The 27,525-nt window shown below is 41.4% G+C and overlaps 3 protein-coding genes across 3 annotated transcripts in view; 1 reads left to right on the top strand and 2 right to left on the bottom strand.

Annotated features, from left to right (window-relative positions):
* Positions 1 to 1,884: 1,884 nt before the first annotated feature.
* Positions 1,885 to 10,283, bottom strand: vash1 (vasohibin 1). The gene is made up of 7 exons (XM_029713546.1): positions 9,057 to 10,283; positions 6,513 to 6,601; positions 5,725 to 5,781; positions 5,010 to 5,084; positions 4,210 to 4,591; positions 2,509 to 2,618; positions 1,885 to 2,251 (listed from the first exon to the last, which is right to left on the bottom strand). Exons 1-7 carry the CDS (start codon positions 9,282 to 9,284, stop codon positions 2,179 to 2,181), a joined length of 1,014 nt encoding a protein of 337 aa, XP_029569406.1. The 5' UTR covers positions 9,285 to 10,283; the 3' UTR covers positions 1,885 to 2,178.
* Positions 10,284 to 10,543: 260 nt separating this feature from the next.
* On the bottom strand, positions 10,544 to 17,035 carry LOC115162342 (rRNA-processing protein FCF1 homolog). The gene is made up of 8 exons (XM_029713548.1): positions 16,933 to 17,035; positions 16,598 to 16,662; positions 16,219 to 16,290; positions 15,936 to 16,084; positions 15,774 to 15,846; positions 15,377 to 15,464; positions 11,510 to 11,604; positions 10,544 to 10,849 (listed from the first exon to the last, which is right to left on the bottom strand). Exons 1-8 carry the CDS (start codon positions 16,933 to 16,935, stop codon positions 10,801 to 10,803), a joined length of 594 nt encoding a protein of 197 aa, XP_029569408.1. The 5' UTR covers positions 16,936 to 17,035; the 3' UTR covers positions 10,544 to 10,800.
* LOC115162341 (apoptosis-resistant E3 ubiquitin protein ligase 1-like) overlaps positions 16,982 to 27,525 on the top strand; it is a 32,980-nt gene continuing 22,436 nt past the window's right edge. Inside the window, exons 1-4 of the mRNA XM_029713547.1 lie at positions 16,982 to 17,078; positions 18,230 to 18,499; positions 19,041 to 19,209; positions 20,744 to 20,964. Coding sequence (XP_029569407.1) covers positions 18,352 to 18,499; positions 19,041 to 19,209; positions 20,744 to 20,964 — 538 coding nt within the window. The 5' untranslated portion in view covers positions 16,982 to 17,078; positions 18,230 to 18,351. The remainder of the gene's footprint in view (positions 17,079 to 18,229; positions 18,500 to 19,040; positions 19,210 to 20,743; positions 20,965 to 27,525) is intronic.

Raw genomic sequence — 27,525 nt, forward strand, 5'->3', positions numbered from 1 at the left:
TTTTGCTAGTGAAATTGAAGATAAAAAACTATTCATCCAGTAACACTTGTTTTCTTTATCACTGTCTATTAAAATGTTCATAAAAAGGCACAAGGTAAGTGGATTGCAAACTACACTACAAAAGCGGTTACTGTCCAGCAGAGCTAAAAGGTTAAATGTATTTACACACTTAAAGCACAACATGGAGACAGATTGCAATTCTTAATAACTGACAACATGGATCTCTTCTGTGATATGTCTAATTACTCATTTTTACAGCTTAAGCCAAAAATGTAACATTGCATATTAACCCATCTTTAAAAACATGAGCCATACCTGTTTAGCCTTTGGGAATTCCTTAAATGCTGTCTGAACCAATCCTATTGTAGGATGGACTATAAAAGAATGATGTCACTACCAAGCTTCTGGCTTTACAAAAAGCCTGGTAGCAACCTAGAACCACAGAGCTGCTGAATGGCCCATGCCACGTTTTTGGAAAGAAGTTGCTGGGGACATCTATTACTCAACGAGATATTGTGAATAGGTCAGCCAGTTATGCCTGTTAATTTAAATAGAATAGTCTGTGTAAAACAGGGTGGGCAACTTTTATTTAGTTCATTTCCTCCAATTAAACACATTTTTGCCATGGGGTGTAGAGAAAATGTTGCAGGTTTAAAACAAGTTTGGGGCGGAGAGAAGATTTAGCAATTTTAGAACTAATTTCATACAATTCTACAAATTTTGTCCGGGGGATTTTTTTGTGTGCAGTTTAACAGCTAATGTCCTGCAATTCTACACATTTTGCCATAAGGTGGAGAGAAATGTTTGCAGTTTTTAATATGTCAGAGTGACTAACAAAATCAATGGGGGGCCCCCAGTTGGTAATTCGATCAGGATTACTAGAAGTTTAGATAGCTGGCCGCTAGACTAATTTACCAATCTAAAAATATTTTGCTAACATGGGTTCATTTAGTGACTGACGTAAGAGAAAAACTGCTGATGCACAACCACATTTTGAAATTGCACCTTGTGTATTCTAGTATTATAACTCTCAAAAGTAAGTGGAGACCCCACTGAGAACAAAATAATAATATGTAGGCCTATGGAATTGATCCTACACAAGGGTTTGATATCCCCCGGTGTAAAACGAGTGTTTGATATCCCAAAGCTGAGCATTGCGAGACCTTAGAATTATAGGCTTTGAACATACAGTACCAGTCAAAAGTTTGGACACACCTACTAATTTCTTTATTTTTGCTATTTTCTACATTGTTAAATAATAGTGAAGACATCAAAACTATGAAATAACACATGGAATCGTGTAGTGACCAAAAAAGTGTTAATCAAATCAAAATGTATTTTATGTTTGAGATTCTTCAAAGTAGCCACCCTTTGCCTTGATGACAGCTTTGCACACTCTTGGCATTCTCTCAACCAGCTTCATGAGGAATGCTTTTCCAACAGTCTTGAAGGAGTTCCCACATATGCTGAGCACTTGTTGGCTGCTTTTCCTTCACTTTGCGGTCCAACTCATCCCAAACCATCTCAATTGGGTTGAGGTTGGGTGATTGTGGAGGACAGGTTATCTGATGCAGCACTCCATCACTCTCCTTGGTCATTGTCTTGTTGAAAAACAAATGATAGTGCCACTCAGTGGAAACCAGATGGGATGGCGTATCTCTGCAGAATGCTGTGGTAGCCATGCTGGTTAAGCGTGCCTTGAATTCTAAATAAATCACTGACAGTGTCTCTAGCAAAGCACCATCACACCTCCTCCATGCTTCACGGTGAGAACCACACATGCGGAGATCATCCGTTCACCTACTCTGTGTCTCACAACAACACGGTGGTTGGATACTACATGATTCCATATGTGTTATTTCATAGTTTTGATGTCTTCACTATAATTCTACAATGTAGAAAATAATAAAAATAAAGAAAAACCCTTGAATGAGTAGGTGTCCAAACTTTTGACTGTACATTTAGTCAATAATCAGTTATTGACATGGCCATGCTCTGTACAGTATACCTCACGTTTGTTGAATGCAAAATACCCAAAATAAATTGCTTACAGAGTACAAACCTATTTGGAAAACTGAACACAAAAGCCCCATTCCCCAGAACGAACCTTTTATCAGACAGAACCCTACCATTCTAAGATCTTGTTTTGCAGGATGATTTTATGAAGTGAAATCCTCCTCACACTCGAATCTGATATCCATTCATGTCTGGAGGTTGCTTCGGATCAAGAACTTTCTTCTCTCCAGATGGACTGTAAACCCCCAAAAAATATATATGATTTTTCATGACACAGATTAAAACTGAGAGATTACTGTTCAGAGATTCCTCTTGAACTAAGCCATCATAGGACATGTAGCCTCTGGTGCTTGTTCAGATCAGTGCAGGGCTATCTCCACTACAGCTAGCATCGTGTTTATTGACCTAATGAGTATTTACTGTGCTGTCAGAGAGACTATAGTGAGACTAAGCAGCTCCTGATATCTGACTATAGTGCACAATCAGCCTTACCGTCTCTCGATGCGGCTGTTCCTGCGCATGGGGCTGCCTGGGTTACGGAGGGGCGAGCCCATGTTACTCTTCCTGTCTTTGGTGGGTGAAGGGGGCGCAGCCTTCCCAATCTGAAAGACAATCACACAGTTCTGTTTACCTCACAGTAACAACAAGGGGCAACACAAACGAGAGGTACAAATGCTTTCAAGTTGAGTTCTGGTCATATCCACTGTGTAGACTAAGGAGAAGTGCAGTTCTCCAATTACTAAACGTTTATGTCTTTTAAAATTCAGCACACCATTTATGCAGAGTAGGGAGGAGGAAGGAAACTGTTCCAAACACATGCGCATAGATACGCACACACACACTCCGATCATCAGCTTTCAATTACTTAAGAGTAGTACTAAGGTGAGCACCTCAATGAGAGGCCCTAATGTGCTAAAGGAGGCACAGTTTTGACGATGGAGACGGTAAAATCGTCCCCATCTTTAATGTGATTGTGAGTGCGGCCCATTGGGTGAGAGCCCTCACTATAAAAGATCAGCCATTGCTTGATTGAGGCAGCCATGCGTGACGCACAACGGAGCAGAGAAATGCCATCACATTAGTTATTATTATTCACAGGCCCCTGCGTTAGCGCTCCTTTCATTACTGTTTGGGATGATAGCCCATGAGAGGTCATCATTTGAGGATGATAGCTCCTGAATTGGCAGGTCAACTCCATATCATCATGCATGATGGGTCAAAAGGAGGTCAGAAACTCAGTGATTAAGGGCTTTCCATCTGCTCAGGATGGATTCACATTCAACGAGCCCCTTGTGCTTCCCCCTCACATAGATTCAGATCTAATGTAGCTCACATGCATCCCAATTTAATTTGACACTAATCTAAATTCAGTGCTGGTACAGTGATAGGCTGCAGACTAATTCAGTCCCAGTTGGATCCAGTGGTGTAAAGTACTTAAGTAAAAATACTTTAAAGTACTACTTAAGTAGTTTTTTTTATTTACAGTATATATCTGGACTTTACTATTTATACTTGACAACTTTTACTTCACTACATTCCTAAAGAAAATGATGTACTTTTTACTCCATACATTTTCCCTGACACCCAAAAGTACTCGTTACATTTTGTATTTGTTTAGCAGGACAGGAAATTTGTCTAATTCACACACTTATCAAGAAAACATCCCTGGTCATCCCTACTGCCTCTGATCTGGTGGGCTAAACACATGCTTTGTTTGTAAATTATGTCTGAGTGTTGGAGTGTGCCCCTGGCTATCAGTCAATTTAAAAAACAAGAAAATGGTGCCGTCTGGTTTGCATAATATAGGATATTTGAAATTATTTATACTTTTACTTCTGATACTTAAGTATATTTTAGCTGTTACATTAACTTTTTATACTTAAGTATATTTAAAACCAAATACTTTTAGACTTTTACTGGGTGACTTTTACTTGAGTCATTTTCTATTACGGTATCTTTACTTTTACTCAAGTATGACAGTTAGGTACTTTTTCCACCACTGGCTGGATCTAATGCAATCACTAGAATTCTCTAATAAGGAAGCTGACTGGTTTGGTTCATGGACATTTTCCATCTCAGTTCCCAGGATCCTTCCTGGATGTGTGAACATGTCCTGCTTTAGTGCTGTACATCCCATCACATCCCATTCCTACACTCTTTTAACAGATGATCTCTGTATCCCTAGTCCCGTACCTTCAGCCTCATGTCCCGGGTGTGTCTCTCCAGCTCTCTCCGCAGCTCCTCCTTGGTCAGTTTGTCCACGTCTATTATGGAGTGTTTCCAGTCTATCTGTTCGACACTGTGGGGGTCATGGGACACATACTGACCAATCTTCACCTTCCTCAGGGTGTGCCAGTAGCCCCTGTAGGCCCCCTCAAACTCCTGCACCAGGTCAGCCAGCGTGCGGAACTCCAGGGGTTTGAACATAAGGTCCTCCCGTCGGCTGATGCCCAGTGCTCCGAAGCGGCCACCGCTGTGCACCCCCAGCACGATGTGGCAAAACTGGTTCCCTGAGAACTGCGTCTTAAAGCTGAGGGGGAAGCGCTCCACACCTGGCATGCTGTTGCTGAGGTAACTGGGACAGGCAAGGTCAAGGAAATGGAAACCCCTATTATAACTTACCTGGTTGTATGCTCACACTGGAGTGCTCCTTTACAGGGTAACATAGACAACAGTTTTCAAGCTCCAATGATCTGTTTTTCAAACAAGAATACATTAGTCGCATACAGTAGTCTCAGACTGTAAGCACACAAGTCAGTTCTAATCTCATAATACTTGGATGCCCTGGTTGTGCCCATAAAGCTGTGTCTTATCTAAATCCCTGTTACCACACTGTTTGGGGCATCACTCTGGGTTATTTTTAGTTTCCCATAAACACTCAGTTGGAAAACAACATGTGCAGGTAAAAACACAGGCATAAGAAACTCATTACAATTTCCACGTGCTGTCGGTGTGACCCATGGAACACCTAAGCTAATTAAAGGAAAGGATACATTCCAAGGATCACTGCCTCCAGACACTTGATTGGTAGTGACTCCCGGGTCATCTCCTTGGCGATGTCCATCAACCTACACAGAATATGAGGGTTAGAATACACCCGAAGGCAAGGCAACAAAATAGTCTACACTAAAGGTAGCAATTCTAAACATGGATTCTAAATGGCCTGAAGGACATTTGCACATATTACAGGACATTTGTATGCATGCAAAGATAAAATGATTACCTCCTTTAGGCGAAACTATTGATTACTAAAAAGATCTCAAAGCTTAGAAAACTGCCATTTTGAGAAACATTGAAATAAAATCACCTGGTGCTAAATGTCACAAACTGAGTGGATGAGCAAGAAAAATGTACTAGAAGCTCCTGCCCGGGAAACAGATCCTATTAGGCTATGATAACAGTTCCTGTTCCCTCAGCCCTGGGGTGCAACAGACATACAGCTGATCCAGATTCCTTCAGCTTCTGTCATGATCAGCACAATTACAATGCAATTGGGAAACATCCTCAGCTGCTTCTTCTGTTTGCTGCCTCTCTGGCCTCTCTGCAGCTCCAGGAAAAGCTATTTCGCCAAACCCTGAGATTCTCTCTGGCAGACAACAGTCATGTCACTTACACTGTCTGACATTTACAAACACTTCGGATCATCAAAGAGCTAAGCTAAAACGAAACGTTAGGAAACAGAAATTGGATAGAAGAAACTGTGCTTACGCAGTAAGAGGCCTGCTCTTCTTGATTTCAAAAAACTGTGTTCCTGTGTGATTGTACCTGCAGGATATTGTTAAGTACATAGAATGCAGAGGGAGTGAAACATGGAACTGTTCAAACACAACTAAACGTATTCTCATCGGGAATAAAACCATGTTAAGTGCTTTCTGATATTCATAGTTCCTCGTTTGTGAATTATCGATGAGCTTCTTGAGCTGAGAGGTGCTAATGTTTATGCTTAAAATAGATTATAGCCTAAACATGGCCTACATTCTGAGATGTTGTGACATACATTGATATTGTCCTAAAAAGACGGAGTCAAACAAGTATGAAGTACGTATGAACTATTTTTACTGGTCAGTCACCACCATAATACTTCTTCAGTACATCAACTGTGTGTGGCCCAGTTTCCAATAGCATGGAATCAGCTTGTGCCTATGTCTATAAATGATGTATGAAGCATAAAGCAATATATAATACAGTGCATGGCTAACACATATTTCAGAAGAGCTATCTTGAATTCCAACCCAGAGCATAATGTACTTGCATCATGCATGGAATTTAGAATTTTTACACATTCATGTTTGATCAACCTACTGCATATTTTGTTGACATATCTGGATATGTCCTAGACTGTTCAGCCCAACCTGTCAATCATAAAAACTGACCATGACCAACAACTGCACCTTGAGGTCAATGAATAGTCATAGCTTTATCTAGGCTATCTGGGCTATCATTGGTTCAGAGCTTGGCAAGTGACAAGCAGTTCTACCATTCCAGGCAAAGGATACTGCAAGTCCCTGATGTATTTCTGTATGGCTTCCAGGCGCTGTGGGATACTGGTGGTTGGCTGGTATGTAGGCACACTCAGTGTTGGAATCTATGGGGGAGAGGCCGAGCACAACCAGAGGCATTAGTATAACACAATCCCTATATTTACAGAGCTGGAGAATGTCCACTTGTTTAACCTAACAACCATGTTTTTTTAACTTTTAACCCATGATCATTATCTTAATTGTTCCCTATAGTGAGTCTATGGGTGGCAGGTAGCCTAACGGTTAAGTGCATTGGGCCAGTAACTGAAAGGTTGCTGGTTCAAATCCCCAAGCCAACTAGGTGAAACATCTGTTGATGTGCCCTTGAGCAAGGCACGTAACCCTAATTGAGCCTGTAAGTCGTTCTGGATAGGAGTGTCGGGTAAAATGTCTCAAAATGCGTACATTAATTGAATATATGATGGAATTCCTCATAAGCACAGAGGGAGCATTTATCCTCTTCTGGACCAAACAGCATTAGTAAATCTAGTGGCATGTTTATCTGCGTGGTCTGTAATGTGTGTATTTTGACAGCTTTATCCACTTGGTTTTGGTCCGAAAATAATGTAATTTTGTATAATGAAATTCCTAACTGGAATGTGCAGTCGGAGACACACTTAGTATACTTAACGAAAACAAACAACCCATCATTGACAATAGTCAGTGGATGTCTTCAAGCATACAGTGCCTTCGGAAAGTATTCAGACCCCTTGACTTTTTCCACATTTTGTTACATTACAGGCTTATTCTAAAAATGGATTAAATCGTTTTTTTCATTGTCAATCTACACACAATACCCCATAATGACAAAGCAAAAACAGGTTTTTAGAATAAAAAACAGAAATATTACATCTACATAAGTATTCAGACCCTTTACTTAGTACTTTGTTAAAGCGATTACAGCCTCGCGTCTTCTTGGGTATGACGCTACAAGTTTGGCACACCTGTATTTGGGGAGTTTCTCCCATTCTTCTCTGCAGATCCTCTCAAGTTCAGTCAGGTTGGATGGGGAGCGTAGATGCACATCTTTTGTCAGGTCTCTCCAGAGATGTTCGATTGGGTTCAAGTCCGGGCTCTGGCTGGGCCAGTCAAGGACATTCAGAGACTTGTCCCAAAGCCATTCCAGCATTGTCTTGGCTGTGTGCTTAGGGTCATTGTCCTTTTGGAAGGTGAACCTTCGCCCCAGTCTGAGGTCCTGAGCACTCTGGAGCAGGTTTTCATCAAGGATCTCTTTGTACTTTGCTCCATTCATCTTTCCCTCGATCCTGACTAGTCTCCCAGTCCCTGCCGCTGAAACACATCCCCATCAGCATGATGCTGCCACCACCATGCTTCACCGTAGGGATGGTGCCAGGTTTCCTCCAGATGTGATGCTTGGCATTCAGGCCAAGGAGTTCAATCTTGTTTCTCATGGTCTGAGAGTCCTTTAGGTGCCTTTTGGCAAAGTCCAAGCAGGCTGTTGTGTATTTTACTGAGGAGTGGCTTCCGTCTGGCCACACTACCATAAAGGCCTGATTGGTGGAGTGCTGCAGAGATGGTTGTCCTTCTGGAAGGTTCTCCCATCTCCACAGTGGAACTCTGTCAGAGTGACCATCGGGTTCTTGATCACCTCCCTGACACAATCCTGTCTCGGATCTCGACAGACAATTCCTTTGACCTCATGGCTTGGTTTTTGCTCTGACATGCACTGCCTTTCCAAATCATGTCCAATCAATTGAATTTACCACAGGTAGACTCCAATCAAGTTGTAGAAACATCTCAAGCATGATCAATGGAAACAGGATGCACCTGAGCTCAATTTTGTGTCTCATAGAAAAGGGTCTGAATATTGATGTAAATAAGGTATTTCGGTTTTTATTTTTAATACATTTTCTAAAATGTAAAAAAAAAAAAACTGTTTTTGCTTAGTCATTATGGGATATTGTGTGTAGCTTGATGAGGAAATGTTTTTATTTAATCAATTTTAGAATAATGAAAAAAAAGTAATCCAAGGCTGTAACGTAACAAAATGTGGAAAAAGGGAAGGGGACTGAATACTTTCCAAATGCACTGTATAGTCAATTAACATTGCATTCATATGGTTAATTTACTGAATGTATTATATCCAGGTGAGGAAAAGGCATGGACAGCTCAACTGGATTCTGCATGCCTGTATGTTGCATGACAGAAAGGTGAGAAGTGCTCCTCCAGAATATGAATCCCTCAGTTACCATCATTCTGCATAATCAGCTATCTTCACTCTATTGTCAGTAAGTGTGAATTAGATAAAGTTCATGTAGCATAATATACTAAGCCCACGCTATTGGAAAATATATCCTCCTGAACAGTTTACTGTATGTTTATCTCAATTTTGAATGATGGTTTACTTTAAATAAATGTGACTGGTGTGCATATCACTGAACAGTGTCTAGGCCTATAACTGGGGGGGTATTGATAAAGACTGCGTATGAGTGCAGCCTGTAGAGTTCTCAACAGTCAGGCAGGGTGTCTAGCTAGGTCAGGACTTCACCTTCATCCTACCTTGGGCAGATCACTGGCTCCCCGGATGCGTTTCCCTATGGCCTCACCATTAGGGTGAATCCGGGCCACATGCCTCCACATCTGCTCCCAAGTCTCCTCATCCACCGGTAGGCCTCCCCTGTTCACAAAGAAGGGCACACCTCCATCCCGCAAGTCCTCCTCACCTTCATCCTCCTGCTCCTCATCTCTCTCATCCACCCCCACACCCCCCACTGTGGTCCTCAGCATCCCGCCACACAACAGACCCCAGTCCTGGAACCTGGCTGGCACAAATGGCTTACAGCCTCGCCCTTTAACTGTCAATCTGATTGCAGTTTCTCAGCAAGTAACACTCCCACAGCAGGTGAGAAACATGAGCAATTCATGACACGCTGGATATGTAGGACTTTGCAAAACTGCAGGCTGTAGCCTATTAGTCTCCAAATTCAAATACTGTGCCTCTCATGAACAAAATGGCACACCGATTTGAAAATAATATGTTCCATATGTTGTTACAATTGTCCACTTAAGTTGTCAGATGAGTTCAACTTCAAAAACATTAACAAATGCTTCCAAAATCAGAGATTAAAGGGACTTTTTGCTACATCAATAGTCAAATCACTCTCTGATCAATATTGTTATTGGCACTTTAGAAAAATCACAATGACCTATAAGATGCAGATTAAGTCAAGTAAATCACAGAAATACTGAAACTACACAATAATTATCAAAACTAGAAAAGGCGTGAATTGGCAGCCAACATTAAACACATTATACTAGGCCTACAACATTGAGGATAAATTCAGCACCTTGGAAATAATGAATACACACAATGCCTACAACATAACGGGAAAATAGCAGTCTTCCAACAGGGTAGGCCACAACAAACTACTGTATTACAAATCACTAATACCCGGCACCGTTATCCCAGAGCGGTGATTCCGTCTATATCCAAAACGCCGGGAAAGATCCGATTGGACATTTCTTCGACACTCTGCTTAGCCGTTGGCGCATTTCAGTCTAGTCCATTTGACATCATATTCTTCTTGTCAGTCCAAGTCATTGTCCAGTTTGAACGCCCATGGCTTCACAGTAGCGAGTGCTGATCTCATGCCTGCTACAATATTGCGCCGCTCAGACACTCCCAGAACCCAGCAGCTGCGCATGCTCTATCTGACGGATTACATCTTCCACGACATGCACATTTCGTCTACAGTGGGTGGCGTCAGCCAAACTAAATTACTCCTCTATTACAGACAAATGATGAGCGGAAAATACATTAGTCTATTGATAAATATACTGTGAACTGCAATGGCTTGCATTATACTTGATATAATGTCGGCACAGTGGGCAGCTATTATATAAACATTTAACAGCGAATAGATTGTATTGGCATCATTCTTGGATACTTTACATGCAGCAAAGCTCAAGGGCTTACTGTATAATATCAAAGCTCTAGGACTAAGGATAGCCTACATCTTCACACTATAGTAGAAAAACTGGAGACATTTTACTTCTTCCATTAATTTATTGCACTTTTATGGGACAGAAATTAGGTTTGGATTGGTAAGAAAAACACAGCAGGACTAAGCTTGCAAAAAATATTCTGTCATAACCTTTTTCACCAAAAAAAAAACAAAAAAACAGCAGGAACTCAAGTTCAACTCCTTTGATAATATACAATAAGCAGGTAAACAAATCAAGTCCTCCTCGACAGAAGCCACAGTCCAACTGGAATTTAAATTCTATGTCCATCCATTGAATGTTAAAATCTTGGAGCACCATAATCATCAGGCATTCTTTCAATGTTGAACCTGTGAAGAAATATTGTTAGACATGGTTTAAAGATCACGGTATAAGGTATTTTATCTTGCTATACAATTTACTGCCATACACTGAGTATACAAAACATTAAGAACACCTACTCTTTCCATGAACAGACAAACCAGGTGAATCCAGGTGAACGCTATGATCCCTTATTGGTCACTTGATACATCCAGTTCAAATCAGTGTAGATGAAGGGGAGGAGACAGGTTAAAGAAGGATTTTTAAGCCTTGAGACATGGATTGTGTGTGTGTGTGTGTGTCAGGGTAAGGGTGAATGGGCAAGAAAATATTTAAGTGCCTTGGAACAGGGTATAGTAGTAGGTGCCAGGCGCACCGGTTTGTGTCAAAAACTGCAACGCTGCTGGGTTTTTCACACTCAACAGTTTCCTGTGTATCAAGAATGCTTCACCACCCAAAGGACATAAAGCCAATGCCTCCCACATCAAGCCTGTGGGAAGCATTGGAGTCAACATGGGCCAGCATCCCTGTGGAATGCTTTCGACACCTTGTAGAGTCCATGCGCCGACAAATTGCGGCTGTTCTGAGGGCAAAGGGCATTGGGTCTCAATATTAGAAAGGTGTTCCTAATGAGCCTTTACTGGTGTTCAATGATCCATTGAACACTAGTAATTGATGTTAATTCTGACCTATGGTTGGAGATGTACATGATGGGTACTCCTGGGATCTTTCTGATTCTTCTCTTCAGGTCTCTGTCCACAGTTGCCAGGATGTAGCACTTGTGCTGTGAAAGACACACAATTTAATTGATGCTCTTCTCTGGTATAAAACCAGTGTTCTAATAACTAGAGGGTTCACCTAATATACACAGAACAAAAATATAAAACGCAACATGGACCAATTTCATAGATTTTACTGAGTTACAGTTCATATAAGGAAATCAGTCCATTGAAATAAATAAATAAATTAGGCCCTAATCTGTGGAATTCACATGACAGGGAATATACATATGCATCTGTTGGTCACAGATACCTTTAAAAAAAAAAAAGGTAGGGGCGTGGACAACAAAATACAGTCAGTATCTGGTGTAACCACAATTTGCCTCATGCAAATCAGGCTGTTGATTGTGGCCTGTGGAATGTTTTCCCACTCCTCTTCAATGGCTGTGCGAAGTTGCTGGATATCGGCGGGAACTGGAACACTCTGTCGTACACGTCGATCCAAGCATCCCAAACGTGCTCAATGTGGGACATGTCTGGTGAGTATGCAGGACATTCAGTTTCAAGGAATTGTGTACAGATCCTCGCGACATGGGGCTGTGCATTATCATGCTGAAACATGTGGTGATGGCGGCGGATGAATGGCATGACAATGGGCCTCAGGATCTCGTCACAGTATCTCTGTGCATTAAAATTGCCATTGATAAAATGCAATTTTATGGGGCACTTTGTTCACAACATTGACATCAGCAAACCGCTCACCCACATGACGCCATACACTGTCTGCCATCTGCCCGGTACAGTTGAAACAGTTGAAACTGAAGTGGGTTACAACGCCGAACTGCAGTCAGGTCAAGACACTGGTGAGGACGACGAGCACGCAGATGAGCTTCCATGAGAAGTTTTCTGACAGTTTGTGCAGAAATACTTTGGTTGTGCAAACCCAGTTTCATCAGCTGTCCGGATAGCTGGTCACTGACGATCCTGCAGGTGAAGAAGCTGGATATGGAGGTCCTGGCGTGGCGTGGTTAAACGTGGTCTGTGGTTGTGAGGCCAGTTGGACGTACTGCCAAATTATCTAAACTGACATTGGAAGCAGCTTATGGTAGAGAAATGAATATTAAATTATCTGGTAACAGCTCTGGTGGACACAGGATTTGAACACACAGTGGCAAGTCAAATTCAAGGATTTAAGTACTTTTTCAAGCACTAATAATTATTTTCAAGGACCATCCCTCTCTTCAAAGGGGGAGACACTCTAGACCCAAACTGTTACAGACCTATATCCATCCTGCCCTGCCTTTATAAAGTCTTCGAAAGCTAAATTAACAAAACCAGAACACCAACCATTTCTAATCCCACCGTACCTTCTCCACTATGCAATCTGGCTTCAGAGCTGGTCATGGGTGCACCTCAGCCACGCTCAAGGTCCTAAATAATATCAGAACCGCCATCGATAAAAGACAGTACTGTGCAGCCGTCTTCATCGACCTGGCCAAGGCTTTCGACTCTGTCAATCACCGCATTCTTATCGGCAGACTCAACAGCCTTGGTTTCTCAAATGACTGCCTTGCCTGGTTCACCAACTACTTCTCAGATAGAGTTCAGCGTGTCAAATCGGAGGGCCTGTTGTCCGGACCTCTGGCAGTCTCTATGGGGGTGCCACAGGGTTCAATTCTCGGGCCGACTCTTTTCTCTGTATATATCAACGATGTCGCTCTTTCTGCAGGTGATTCTCTGATCCACGTCTACGTAGACGACACCATTCTGTATACATCTGACCTTTCTTTGGACACTGTGTTAACAAACCTCCAAACGAGCGTAAACGCCATACAACACTTCTTCCGTGACCTTCAACTGCTCTTAAATGCTAATAAAACTAAATGCATGCTCTTCAACCGATCGCTGCCCGCACGACTAGCATCACTACTCTGGATGGTTCTGACTTAGAACATGTGGACAACTTCAAAATACCTAGGTGTCTGGTTAGACTGTAAACTCTCCTTCCAGACTCACATTAAGCATCTCCAATCCAAAATTAAATCGGCTTCCTATTTCGCAACAAAGCCTCCTTCACTCATGCTGCCAAACATACCCTCGTAAAACTGACTATCCTACCGATCGTTGGCGATGTCATTTACAAAATAGCCTCCAACACTCTACTCAGCAAATTGGATTTAGTCTATCACAGTGCCATCCGTTTTGTCACCAAAGCCCAATATACTACCCACCACTGCGACCTGTATGCTCTCGTTGGCTGGCCCTCGCTACATATTCATCGCCAAACCCACTGGCTCCAGGTCATCTATAAGTCTTTGCTAGGTAAAGCACTGCCTTATCTCAGCTCACTGGTCACCATAGCAACACCCACCCATAGCACGCACTCCAGCAGGTATATTTCACTGGTCACCCCCAAAGCCAACACCTCCTTTGGCCACCTTTCTTTCCAGTTCTCTGCTTCCAATGACTGGAATTTGCACACACTGTACATTTTTCTATTGTGTTATTGACTGTACGTTTGTTTATCCCACGTGTAACTCTGTGTTGTTTTTGTCGCACTGCTTTGCTTTATCTTGGCCAGGTCGCAGTTGTAAATGAGAACTTGTTCTCAACTAGCCTACCTGGTTAAATAAAGGTGAAATACAAAAAGAAAATACAATCAATTTGTAATAGTTCCTATTATGCAATTGTTTCTAGTCGCCACCAGATGGCAGTATATCTCCATAACTTACTATACATCACAACCATAAACAGAACTTGTCACTACATGCATGAGTGGTAAGTCAGTACTGATGATGTTGAATGATTTCCTTATATAAACTAACTCAATAAAATATTTTAAATTGTTGCATTTATATTTTAGTTTACATGGCAATAATATTAAAATTGTCTTTATATTTCCCTAAATTTGAGGTCCCACAGGCTGTCCCAACACACGCCATGAAAGTGAATACTGAAAGTGTAAAAGGCCCTTAGTTGACTCTGCATTTTTGTATTCTATACCCATTTGAAGAGAAACAAGTTATTCATGTGTTTGATAACCAGGGGAACATAACAAGCATACATGAATCATTGCTCCCTGGTTAGGTCTGGCAAAACATAAATATTTTGCCATGCAGGATTGAATCTACATTTGCCCGGCATTTTAGCTATCAATGTACCTTTGGAGGCGCCTAATCAGTCAGTTCTGTACCTGCCTAGCTGAGTGGCAGTGTGGGTGAAATGAGTGAGCTTGCCTGGAAACCAGAGAGCGAAACAAGAAAACTCAGTAGTCTGCCTGGGAATTAATTTGCAAGACCAATACATTTTTCTAATATTTTTCAAATTTGATCCTTTTCTGTTCTCCTCTCATTTTAATTCAAGGACCAACTTCAAAAATGTCAGATTTAAGGTACTGCAGTACTTGAATTTGTGTGGCAAATTCAAGTACTTTAAGCACCTTGTGCAAACTCTGTGGACATTCATGCAGTCAGCATGCCAATTGTATGCTCCCTCAAAACATGAGACATCTGTGGCATTGTGTTGTGACAAAACTACACATTTTAGAGTGGCCTTATATTGTCCCCAGCACAAGGTGGATCTGTGTAATGATCATGCTGTTTAATCATCTTTTTAAAAAGCCACACCTGTGAGGTGAATGGATTACCTTGGAAAAGAATAAAGACTCACTAACAAGTATGTAAACAAATTTGTGCACACAATTTGAGAGAAATACATTTTTTTGCGCATATGGAACTTTTATTTCAGCTTATGAAACATGAGACCAACACTTTACATGTTGCGTTTATATTTTTGATCAGTATAATATAGTCAATTTAGTACATTAAACTACATTACCTGTGTTACCCTTTGAACTAAACAGTCATCAGCGTAAGTTCCTTTGTGGGTGCATGGCAGTCGTTCGAACCGAGGATCCTTGGCTATCCTACAGAAAAAGACAAATATTTATCTGTCAAATACTTCCCCTATGGAACATCGATAATAACCCTCTAAACCAGTGGAAGTTGCTGAGGGGAGGACAGCTCGTAATAATGGCTGGAACAGAGCAAATGGAATGGCATCAAACACATGGAAACTATGTGTTTTATGTTGTTGATACTGTTCCACCTATTCCGCTCCAGCCATTACCACGTGCACGTCCTCCCCAATTAAGGTGCCTCCAACCTCCTGTGCTCTGATCATGCGTTTATGTCTTGATGTACCTGGGTGTTTGTCTTCACAACAGGCTAGTTACCTTAGAGCAACTCGATACTTCATCCCCAGTTTCTCTATCTCAGCCATTACACAGTCTGTGATGCACGGGATACCTTGATGATAATTTAAAAAAGATACAGTTATTGCCTAATAGAGTTACATTAATTGAGTTCCAGCTGAATAAACTTTTCCAGATACTCACATTTGGCGTACAGGCAGTCCATCATTGACTGAACTATGTCGAGTTTAGCCTTGATGGAGAAGTTGATGAAATTGGTGTCGACCAGGATGTGATAAGGGGGACCAAGCTGAGTGTTGTACTGGAAGAACAGACATGATGGATATTTTGGCCTGCAGGTAGGAAAGGAATGTGTGAACACACAGTAAGAAGGTATCAACTTATAATCAAACATGTGTTCACAATATATTGAATATCAGTTAAGAACTATTGGTACATTTATATTTGTTTACTCAGATGTACTTACACGTCTTTTTCCTTTATTTCTGAAGGATCGTTCTTTTTTTTCACCTGTACTTTGGTGCGGTCTTTCTCTTTTCTAAAGAAAACAGTCATTACCATAGAAATTCAAACTGGAGAGATCATGATAGCTAACTTACCTATGTCTTATTCAAAGTAAAGAAAGGAATGTGTGAACAATTAGTAAGCAAACTGGCTAGCTAGTTATTTCTGACAATCCATGCCAATTTGTTAGCTTGACAATTAGTATATACAACGTTGGCATGGTTTGTTAGTCAACTAACGTTAGCTCGCTAAATGGTGTGTGTTATGATCCTGTGCAGAAAGTACCATAGACATTCGTGTTTACCGGCGGTAGTAACTTAGCTTGCTAGCTAGCAACTCACATTCTCTGATCTTTCAAACTTATCATTCTCTTAATTGAAGCAAACTTTTTAGTCTTCCGTTTCCCCTGAAATACACATATTGGAATAATACAGTCAGAACAAAAAAAAAGAAAAACAACAACGTAAACTACTAGCTAGCTACGGTTAATCGAGAAATTCACGTTACGTTAGCTCATGGTTAGCAAGTTAACGTTCGTTAGTTAGTAGGAGCAGAGCAACACAAAGCATACGAACTCCCATCAACAACTACTGAAACACATATTCAATCATTAAAACAGCTAAATCAACAACCATTGTATCATGTCATTATAATATAAGTGAAAGTACGATGTTACCATGATTTGTTATCCAACAGCGGACTTCTAGTAGTATAGCCCTCGTGTAACTGTGTTTGTACGTCATCAACAATAGACGTTGGCTGCCTTGCACATTTTGACTTCCGATTGCTGCTGGCTAGTTAAATATGATAAATACACGCAAGGTATGATAAGTGTTATTGTTGAAATGAACGTTGTATTAGCTATGCAATGTATTTCAATTAAAAGTTGGCGTAGCTGTGCGTGAGGGGTGGATTATCACATTTGTTTTGAAACACTGAATTTGGCTTTGGAATACCATCATTTCTATTTTGCGTTGACATTGACGGTTAATGTCGCTAGCTGGCATAGGCTAGCTATCAGCAACTAACGTTAGCTAGCTATCATGCACTTGTTTTGAAGGAATTGATGATGCGACATGTTATTTGTGTATCTAACTAACGTGAACTAAAATCATGTTGTAGCTAACTATATATTCATCCCTGCCAGTTTTGTTAGTTTAGCATAGCCTAAGACATGTTAATCACGTTGTTAATGATGGTCGTTATTAGCTAGGGCTCTCCATTCTACACATGCATGGAGTAGCGAGATAACAACATAACTAGCTGCTGTTGTTCCGTTAATTGGTCGCCTTACATTGCCAACCAGCCAGGTAACGTTGGCAGGACAAGTTAACCCCAAGAGCCAGTATCAAGGCATATTGATTACTGAAGCTATGCAGTATCGCTAAACCTTTCACCATTCCAGATGTGTCATTTCTCGTCAGATCTTTAGCAAACAGCACTCTGTGATATGCTGTCAAAAAAACTCCTTATTGATACAGCCTAGTATCCTCGACCTATTTGTCATTCATAGGGGTCATATGTAAATCAATGCCGTTTCATTTCAACCTTGATGAAGGCTTTCAAAGCGGCGCTGATAACAAATGGGTATCTTGTGGGGATGTTGTTTTTGTAGATAGTCTGGCTATGGGTGTTGCCGCAATGCATTTAGTCAATGTTTTTATCACTATGGTCTTTTGGTGGTCTTTAGTTCAGATTATGAGATTCAAGTAATGAGACCTTTTAGGACCCTTGCCAGTTCATGCATATTTAAGTCATCTGGATTACATGTCGTATCCCATCACCCAACACTCCTCCAGTGTGACACATTAATATTCATACATGGCTTCTTGGCTATGCTGCTACTGATTAGTGACAGTGTCTGTGTAGCTAGATGAGCATGGTCACAAGTTTTTCATTGTCTCAGTCATTGTTTAGGTTAATTATTTGTGAACTGCCGGACTTATACCTGTCATGTTTTGTTGTTGCTCTAGGTCTTTCCAAGTGAAGAAGCTGGAGAATTAAGATCATTTGAGACTTAATCGTGCAATATTTTGGACCTGGCCCAGCCTTTGTGAGGAGCAGAGGAGTCTGAGTCCAGGCTGAAGATGGTCTGATGGACCGCCGCTTTTTGCTGACCTTCCTCTTCTGCTCAGCCTCGTGGATTTTCTTCTGGGAAGTGTGCTGGAAGAAAGGCAAAGAAAGTCAGATTGAAGAATGGATTCAAGGCCACAGTCTCTCCGAATACAAGCACTTACTTGAAGGTCAGTTGAGAAAACATACGCCACTCTTTGCGATGATCCAGTGTTTATGAATGACATGGAACATCTTCAGTGGCAGTTTGGCATCTCTGAACTATTGCTGATGGGAAGGAGGCTAATGTAATTGCAACCAAACACAGTAAATCTTAATTGATTTGATCTGTAGTTAATGCACACCATCCCAGCTCTTTTACAACAAGGGGAATTTATTCTCTTTGAATTTTCTCATCCATTGGAGTTTGCACAAAAGTCTACCACAGTTCAAAGGGGGTTTTAACGAAGGTTAGGCCAATGGGTGAAATTCCTTCTCGACAGCTTATCTTCAGCCATTGGTGTAACTTTTTGTAGCGCCTGAGGTTGATGTTTCAGGGATTTAGGGCCTTCTTGTTTGCAGGTAAGAGTATATTCTTGTGTTTGCCTCATTCTGGTAATGTTGAGGTGTATGTCTTTGTGACAAGGCTATAGACTAGAATAGATCCTCATACTGGCACGTCTACTCTGCGCTGGCTGATTTGTCTGCGTCTTCGTCTGTCTGTGTGTGTAGATGTGGAGACTCTGGAGGAGCTGAGCCTGAGTGTTCTGACTCGTCTGGAGGATGTGGTGAGAGAGAAGCGGCGCTGGAGAGACATCGCAGAGGCTCACATCCAGCTGCTGCGAGACTTTGCCTTCCAGGAGTGGCTTTGCTCTCAAAGCCTTGAGCACTACTATCATACGTAAGCATACCACCACCATGTTGTTAGCATAGTACTACCTACCTCTCACCTGTCATGGGCAGATTCAAACTCATCACATAAACACAACTAACATTACTACACAATTCTGCACTTACATCTTACAGAATTCATTCATTTCATGAAACACTGAGAGGTCTCTCTCTTTCTCTCTTTCACTGAGAGAGAGGCAACATGGCTGAGAATAACAACCATAGAACAGATACTGCTTTGTGTCTGATGTTTTGTCTACTTGGGAGCAGACTCCCCATTCATGGCTGGCTGCGCTTGGTGACATTGAGCTCAGGAGGCTGCAGTGTTTCAGAGGGTCACTGCAGTAATGAGTGCTCTTAAGGGGCTGTTACACATACGATATAGTAGTTGATGTTCTGCAATCCTACAGATGTGGGGGTAGCTCTCAGTGGACTGAGTTGAACTGTAGTCAGACTGAGCCTATAGGCCTTTCTGTATAACCTTTACTTGTTTTATGTATTAATTAATAAATGAAGACAAATGTTTTCTTTTTTCAGTTGTATCACATTGATATATTTTATTGTGATACATAGGTTAGTCATACAGAGGGGATTGTAAAGTTGACTTCCTCTTTGCAGATTGTTCAATACAGTATGAGCTCAGGTTTGTCTGAGCACTGGCATTCTTTACCTAAAGTAATGTATTGTAAACATGAGCAGCTGGGTTATAGTGCTTATTAAACTGTGTTTATTGTGGCTACAGCAGCTGTCAACCCTGGAAAGCGTTTGCTCCTTGAGTAGATTACACTACACCATTCAATACATGTGTCATAGGAATACTAATCCATTTTCATCATGACTCACAACATACCACACTATGACTATTTGACTTTCTAATGTTTATATAACTCTTGAAGAGGCAATCTGCGATTGCTACATCTATTTCTGGACATGTAAATTCATGATTAATATGCATAGATTCTTGAAGAGTATAACTTATAAATCCCTCATGAGCGTAGTAAAATGTTCTTACCCCATCAGAACCCAAAATATAAACTTGTTCTACTCATTTGTTTCGAAACAAAGTAATTGTAAACAAACACTGTATTGCCTCAATATGGTTAACTGTAATTGTGATCTAATTTGATCTCCTTGCATCCATAGCTTTGTCTATGAATTTGACAGTGGTTACATTTCTCCAGCCCCATCCCTCAGCTATTTACCAAATCAGGGGCGGTTTGACCGATTTGTTGTTGTTTGAACTGCAGATTGCCCCTTTTTAAGGCTTAATGTAAATGTAACTTAGTAGATCATGTTACGTTTACTGTGGTGCAGTGCAGAACAAGGTGATAAACCAATATTTGCTTTAAGTGCACGATAGAGTACACAGAAGCCTATTTAAGGCACTAGCTAACAGACCACAGCCCTGTTTAAAGCCAGGTTCTTCTTGTTCAGTCGCTCCGTGTGTTGTCCTGTGTGAGACTGTGGCCATGCTAGAGGTGAAATGAATACAATTGACAGTTTTTCTCTCTGTTTGACCATATTGCACTGTGGTGCAAATGAAGACTGAAGACCTTGGGTTGTATGAATTTGGATGATCTAGCCCAGTTTGACAGCCAGTTGCAGCTCTCTCTGGCTGCGTGGGGATACTACTACGAAGACTACATCAAGCTGTCCACGGGCGTCAAGGTTCTCCAGGCCTCAAGGGAGAGCCGCGACCAAGACTACGAGATCCAACTGGTGCACAACCTTGCTGAGAGGCGGCTGAATGAGAAGTGGTCTATCGGTGAGTGCCTGATCACTTTGTACACATTGTTTGGCAGGTGTTGGAAAGCTTCTGCCATGGATTGAGACTTAGAGTGACTTCAATAGCTGTCTGTAGAAGATACCGATGTATTGCAAGGACCTATCGTTTCACTGTTTTATCAAGCAATAGCCACACAGATGAGCAGAACTAGGTAATATGTTGTAAAGGGGAAGTTGACTGTTATTACATAGTCATGCTGAAACAATAAGTGCAATAACTGTTTCATGGATGTATGTGTGTGTGGGAGTATGTGTGTGTATATGAATGGAAAGGTGACTTACATATACAGTACCAGTCAAAAGTTGGGACACACCTACTCATTCAAGGGTTTTTCTTTAGTTTTCTTATTTTCTACATTGTAGAATAATAGTGAAGACATCAAAACTATGAAATAACACACATGGAATCATGTAGTAACCAAAAAAATGTTAAATAAATCAAAAAATATTTCAGATTGTTCAAAGTGACGCCTTTGCACACTCTTGAGGACACCTTTGCACACTCTTGGCATTCTCTCAACCATCATGTGGTAGTCACCTGGAATGCATTTAAATTCATGATTAACCTCTCTAGGGTCGGCGGGACGAAATCGTCCCACCTACTCAACAGCCAGTTGAATCCCGTGGCGCGTTATTCAAATACCTTAGAAATGCTATTACTTCAATTTCTCAAACATATGACTATTTTACACCATTTTAAAGACAAGACTCTCGTTAATCTAACCACACTGTCCGATTTCAAAAAGGCTTTACAACGAAAGCAAAACATTAGATTATGTCAGCAGAGTACCCGGCCAGAAATAATCAGACACCCATTTTTCAAGCTAGCATATAATGTCACATAAACCCAGAAGACAGCTAAATGCAGCACTAACCTTTGATGATCTTCATCAGATGACAACCCTAGGACATTATGTTATACAATACATGCATGTTTTGTTCAATCAAGTTCATATTTATATCAAAAACCAGCTTTTTACATTAGCATGTGACGTTCAGAACTAGCATACCCCCCGCAAACTTCCGGTGAATTTACTAAATTACTCAGGATAAACGTTCACAAAAAACATAACAATTATTTTAAGAATTATAGATCCAGAACTCCTCTATGCACTCGCTATGTCCGATTTTAAAATAGCTTTTCGGGGAAAGCACATTTTGCAATATTCTAAGTAGATAGCCCGGCATCACAGGGCTAGCCATTTAGACACCGACCAAGTGTAGCCCTGACCAAAGTCAGATTTACTATAAGAAAAATGTTATTACCTTTGCTGTCTTCGTCAGAATGCACTCCCAGGACTTCTACTTCAATAACAAATGTTGGTTTGGTTCAAAATAATCCATAGTTATGTTCAAATATCCTCTGTTTTGTTCGTGCGTTCAAGACACTATCCGAATGGTAAAGAAGGGTGACGAGCACGACGCATTTCGTGACAAAAAAATTCGAAATATTCCATTACCGTACTTCGAAGCATGTCAACCGCTGTTTAAAATCAATTTTTATGCCATTTTTCTCGTAAAAAAGCGATAATATTCCGACCGTGAAATCGTTTTTTAGTACAAAGAGAGAGAAAATAAAAGCATGGGATCCCCTCGTGCACGAGCCTGTCTGATGGCCCTCTGATCGACCACCATCCAAATGCGCTAAAGTTTTTCAGCCAGCGGCTGGAATTACATCATTCAGCTTTTTCCCGGGTTCTGAGAGCCTATGGGAGCCGTAGGAAGTGTCACGTTACAGCAAAGATCCTAAATGTTCAATAAACAGAGCCAAGAAGCCCAAGGAATGGTCAGAGAGGGTACTTCCTGTTTGGAATCTTCTCAGGTTTTTGCCTGCCCTATGAGTTCTGTTATACTCACAGACACCTTTCAAACAGTTTTAGAAACTTTAGGGTGTTTTCTATCCAAAGCTAATAATTATATGCATATTCTAGTTTCTTGGCAGGAGTAGTAACCAGATTAAATCGGGTACGTTTATTATCCAGCCGTGCAAATACTGCCCCCTATCCCCAACAGGTTAAACACTTGAACACTTAGAGATTGAACACTTAGATTGTCAGCAGATGTGGTTTTCCTGCAAGAGTTACATTTCAAAAAAGGAGTAATGTAATATTTAAAGAGGAGCTGGGTTGGAGAGGCCTATGCTGCCACCTAGGGCTGAGCGATATATCTAATTAATTAAAATGAATGTTTTTACCAGATATTCCAATCCCTGTGTTGCAGAATAATGTTTTTTTTGTATTTTTTGTTTTTATGAGCGTTTATGTCCGCTTGTTCTCATGTTGTCTTTTTGGTCTCGTCTCGTTCGCTCCTTCTGTGCTGTACACCTTCCCATTTATACCAGAGATCTGTATATAATGACGAGATGAAACTTCTCGCTTCGCCTCTTTCTCCAAAGCCCCTCGTCCTACCACTCACAACAACTAAGATGGGAGATCACTTCTTCCTCTCTGACAAACGGTTTCAACTTGCTATTTGAGGTTTGGTCCAACGGAATCGGTCATATGGACACCGAAACACATTGAGACATTATTTTACTGTAATAGAGGAAAAGTGAGCCTTTCGAACCATACCCTGTTTATGTTTCAACTCCTTACATTTCAAGCAGAGCAGACACTAATAAAACGGATGTACCAATGAACAATTATTCTGGAAAATGTATGCTCAGTTTGTTGCACTCGTTACGGTACCACATATCAGAGAGGTGCGGGGGTCTGCCTTAATCGACATCCATGTCTTCGGTGCCCGGGGAACAGTGGGTTAACTGCCTTGCTCAAGGACAGAACGACAGATTTTTACCTTGTCCGCTCGGGGATTCAGTCCAGCAACCTTTCGGTTACTGGTCCAACGCTCTAACAACTAGGCTACCGAAGCGTGGAGGTGCTTTGCTGGTGACACTGTCTGTGATTTATTTAGAATTCAAGGCACACTTAACCAGCATGGGGGGCCTCCCGAGTGGTGCAGTGGTCTAAGGCACTGCAATCCAGTGCTAGCTGTGCCACTAGAGATTCTGGGTTCGAGTCCAGGCTCTGTCGCAGCAGGCCGCGACCGGGAGGCCGATGGGTGGCGCACAATTGGCCCAGCGTCATCCGGGTTAGGGAGGGTTTGGCTGGCAGAGGTGTCCTTGTCTCATCGCGTACTAGCGACTCCTGTGGTGGGCCGGGCGCAGTGCACGCTGACACGGTCGCCAGGTGTACGGTGTTTCCTCTGACACATTGGTGCGGCTGGCTTCCGGGTTGGATGGGCATTGTGTCAAGAAGCAGTGCGGCTTGGTTGGGTTGTGTTTCGGAGGACGCATGGCTCTCTACCTTCGCCTCTCCTGAGTCCGTACGGGAGTTGCAGCGATGAGACAAGACTGTAACTACTATCAATTGGATACCCCAGCATGGCTACCACAGCATTCTGCAGCGATACGCCATCCCATCTGGTTTGTGCTTAGTGGGACTATCATTTGTTTTTCAACAGGACAATGACCCAAAACACACCCCCAGGCTGTGTAAGGGCTATTTGACCAAGAAGGAGAGTAATGGAGTGCTGCATCACATGCCCTGCCCTCCACAATCACCCGACCTCAACCCAATTGAGATAGTTTAGCATGAATTGGACCACAGAGTGAAGGAAAAGCAGCCAACAAGTGCTCAGCATCTACCCAAGGGTAGATTCAAATATTACAATTGAGAGTGAGTTAAAATGTTCAAATTCACAGCACTGACTGGTCCAAATAAGAGAGGAGAGACTGCCAGATTTGATCAAATGTTGATCATTTATTGTATTTGCCAATTCCCTGAGCCATAATTTGGTAGAGGGAGCTTCTTTCCTTTTCCAAAACAACAAGATACATTTTTTTGCCGAAATGAGACTGTAAGAGTTGAGTTGTTTTTGGGGGTTGGTTAATCTGTTTAGGGTTTCAGACACTCCCAGGATGATCAGAAGCGGGTCTGGGTCAATTGAAGTCTCCAGAACTTCAGACAGGATCCTAAAAATTCCACACCAGTAACCATACAAGTTAGAGCATAGGGCAAAGCAGTGGAGTAGTGTACCCTGCTCAGCCTGACATTTATCACACATAGGGGATGTATCAGGAAATATCCTATGCAGCTTAGTTTTGGAATAGTGTAATCTGTGTAATACCTTGAATTGTATAAAACGATGTCTGGAGTTAATGGAGCAGGTGTGGATATACTCCAAGCGATCTTCCCAGTCTGCCAGAGAAATGTCAGTCCCTAGCTCTTCCTCCCACTTTGCCTTAATGGCATCTGTAGAAGGTGTGGTAACAGATTGAAAAGCGTCATATAGACAAGATATCAGTTTGCGTGTGGTGGGGCATAATTTTATGCATCCGTCAAATATGGACGGTTTAGCATTCCCAAATGTCAGAAGATGTTTTCTAACGTAGTCTTATCTGTAGGTATCTGAAAAAGTTACTTCTGGGAAGATTATAGGTTTCCCTCAACAAATCAAAGGAGGCAAAGGTCCCTTCTATATGTACAGTGAGGGGGAAAAGGTATTTGATCCCCTGCTGATTTTGTACGTTTGCCCACTGACAAAGAAGTGATCAGTCTATAATTTTAATGGTAGGTTTATTTGAACAGTGAGAGACAGAATAACAACAAAAAAATCCTCACTGTAGATCCCCTATGGTATTGCTCCCTAGTTCTCCCCATTGCTCAAAGGTGTTATCAAGGTTAGAGGGGGCAAAGGAGGGATTCCTGGCAACAGGGAGTAGGAATGATATTGGTCTAAGGTCAAAGTAGACTTTAATTTGCTTCCAGATTCGGACTGTGCTATGTATAATAGGATTGTTACTATAAAGTGACATCTTCATCTTGACAGCGCCAATATAGAAGGGCTGGAAATCCTCACGCTCCATACTAAGCCAACCGGATGACAGAAGTGCGTCATCCAGCAGAAACGTAACAGCATGGAGGTTAGCGGCCCAATAGTAAAATATAACATTTTGGAGAGAAAATCCTCCTTCCATCTTGGATTTACAGAAGTGTTTTTTTTTTTTTTACAATCCCAGATGGATGGATTGATAATTGAGTCCAGTTGTTTATGAAAGGACTTAGGTATGAATACTGCGATTTTCTGGAATAGGTAGAGCAGTTGTGGGACGAAGACCATTTTAATGGCATTAATTCTTCCGAGCAATGAAATTGGGAGAGTTCTCCAAAATGATATGTTTGCCTTGAGTTTTTGCACCAGAGGGGGGACATTCTCTTTAAGTAGTGAGGGGTATTGTTTGGTAACTACAATTCCTAGATGGGTAAATTTTTCTGAAGATAACTTAAATGGAATCAGTTCTAACCAAAAGGTGTTTTGCAACCTTATGGGCATTAATTCACTCTTGTTCCAATTTATTCTGTATCCCGAGAAGGTACCAAACAAATGAATCAAATCAAGAATAGCTGGAATACTAGTTTGGGGTTCTGTTACATGTCATCTGCATATAGTGAAATCTTATTTAGAGTATCTTTAGTATTATAGCCATGTATTGCTGCATGAGATCTGATTGCCTGAGCGAGAGGTTTAATGATTAGAGAAAAAAGCAGAGGCGACAGCGCACAACCTTGCCTTCTCACTCTATAAAGGTTAAATCATGGCAATTGGTTAGTGAGTGATTGGTTAATGCGTATTCTCGCACAGGGGTTCCTATATAAAAGCTGGATCCACTTTGTGAACCCACCTCCAATATTACATTTATGTAGGACCTTGAATAGATAGGACCACTCAACTTGGTCAAAGGCATTTTCGGCAATCCAGAGATATAATGGCAAGGTCCACGTTGGGTAACCTCTGCGAATACATAATGTTGAAGAGGCGCCTGAGATTGAAGAATGAGTTTTTGTTAGGGATAAAGCCGGTCTGGTCCGAATGGACCAATTTGCCCACTAAAGTGCTAACCCTATTAGCAAGAGTTTTTGCTCAAATCTTTTGGTCTGTATTATGGAGAGCTATTGGTCTGTATGACCCCACCTCTTCTGGATCATTACCCTTTTTTATGAATAACTGTAATAAACGCCTCATCCAAAGTAGGTGGGAGAGCTCCATCCTCATTGGCCTGAACCAACATTTTGTGCAGGTAGGGGGAGAGCATGTTGCTGAATGTTTTATAGAATTCACCAGGGAATCCATCTGGGCCCGGGGTCTTGCCACTCTTTAAAGATGTAATTGTTTCTTGGAGAAATTCAAGAGATATTTCCTTATTCAGGAATTGGGAATCTTCCTGGTTCAGGGCAGGGAGATTACAGTCCTCCAAAATGTTTTTCATAATTAAGGGGTTAGGATCTGCTTTAGATGTATATAGAGTCTCGTAAAACTTACGGAATCTGTCATTGATGTTGAGGGAAGAGAGTAATTCCCCAGTTGCAAATGTAACTTTGTGAATCATTCGGTCACTCTTAGTTTTTCGAAGTTGTCTGGCAAGTAATTTATGTGGTTTGTCACCAAATTCAAAATATTTTTGCATGGCGGCATAGAGAAAAGATTTAGCAGTTTTACCTGAGAGAGACTGATGATATTCAAATTTTAAAGTGGTATTTTT

This window comes from Salmo trutta, chromosome 25 (genome assembly GCF_901001165.1).
Source record: "Salmo trutta chromosome 25, fSalTru1.1, whole genome shotgun sequence".
Classification (NCBI taxonomy): Eukaryota; Metazoa; Chordata; class Actinopteri; order Salmoniformes; family Salmonidae; genus Salmo; species Salmo trutta.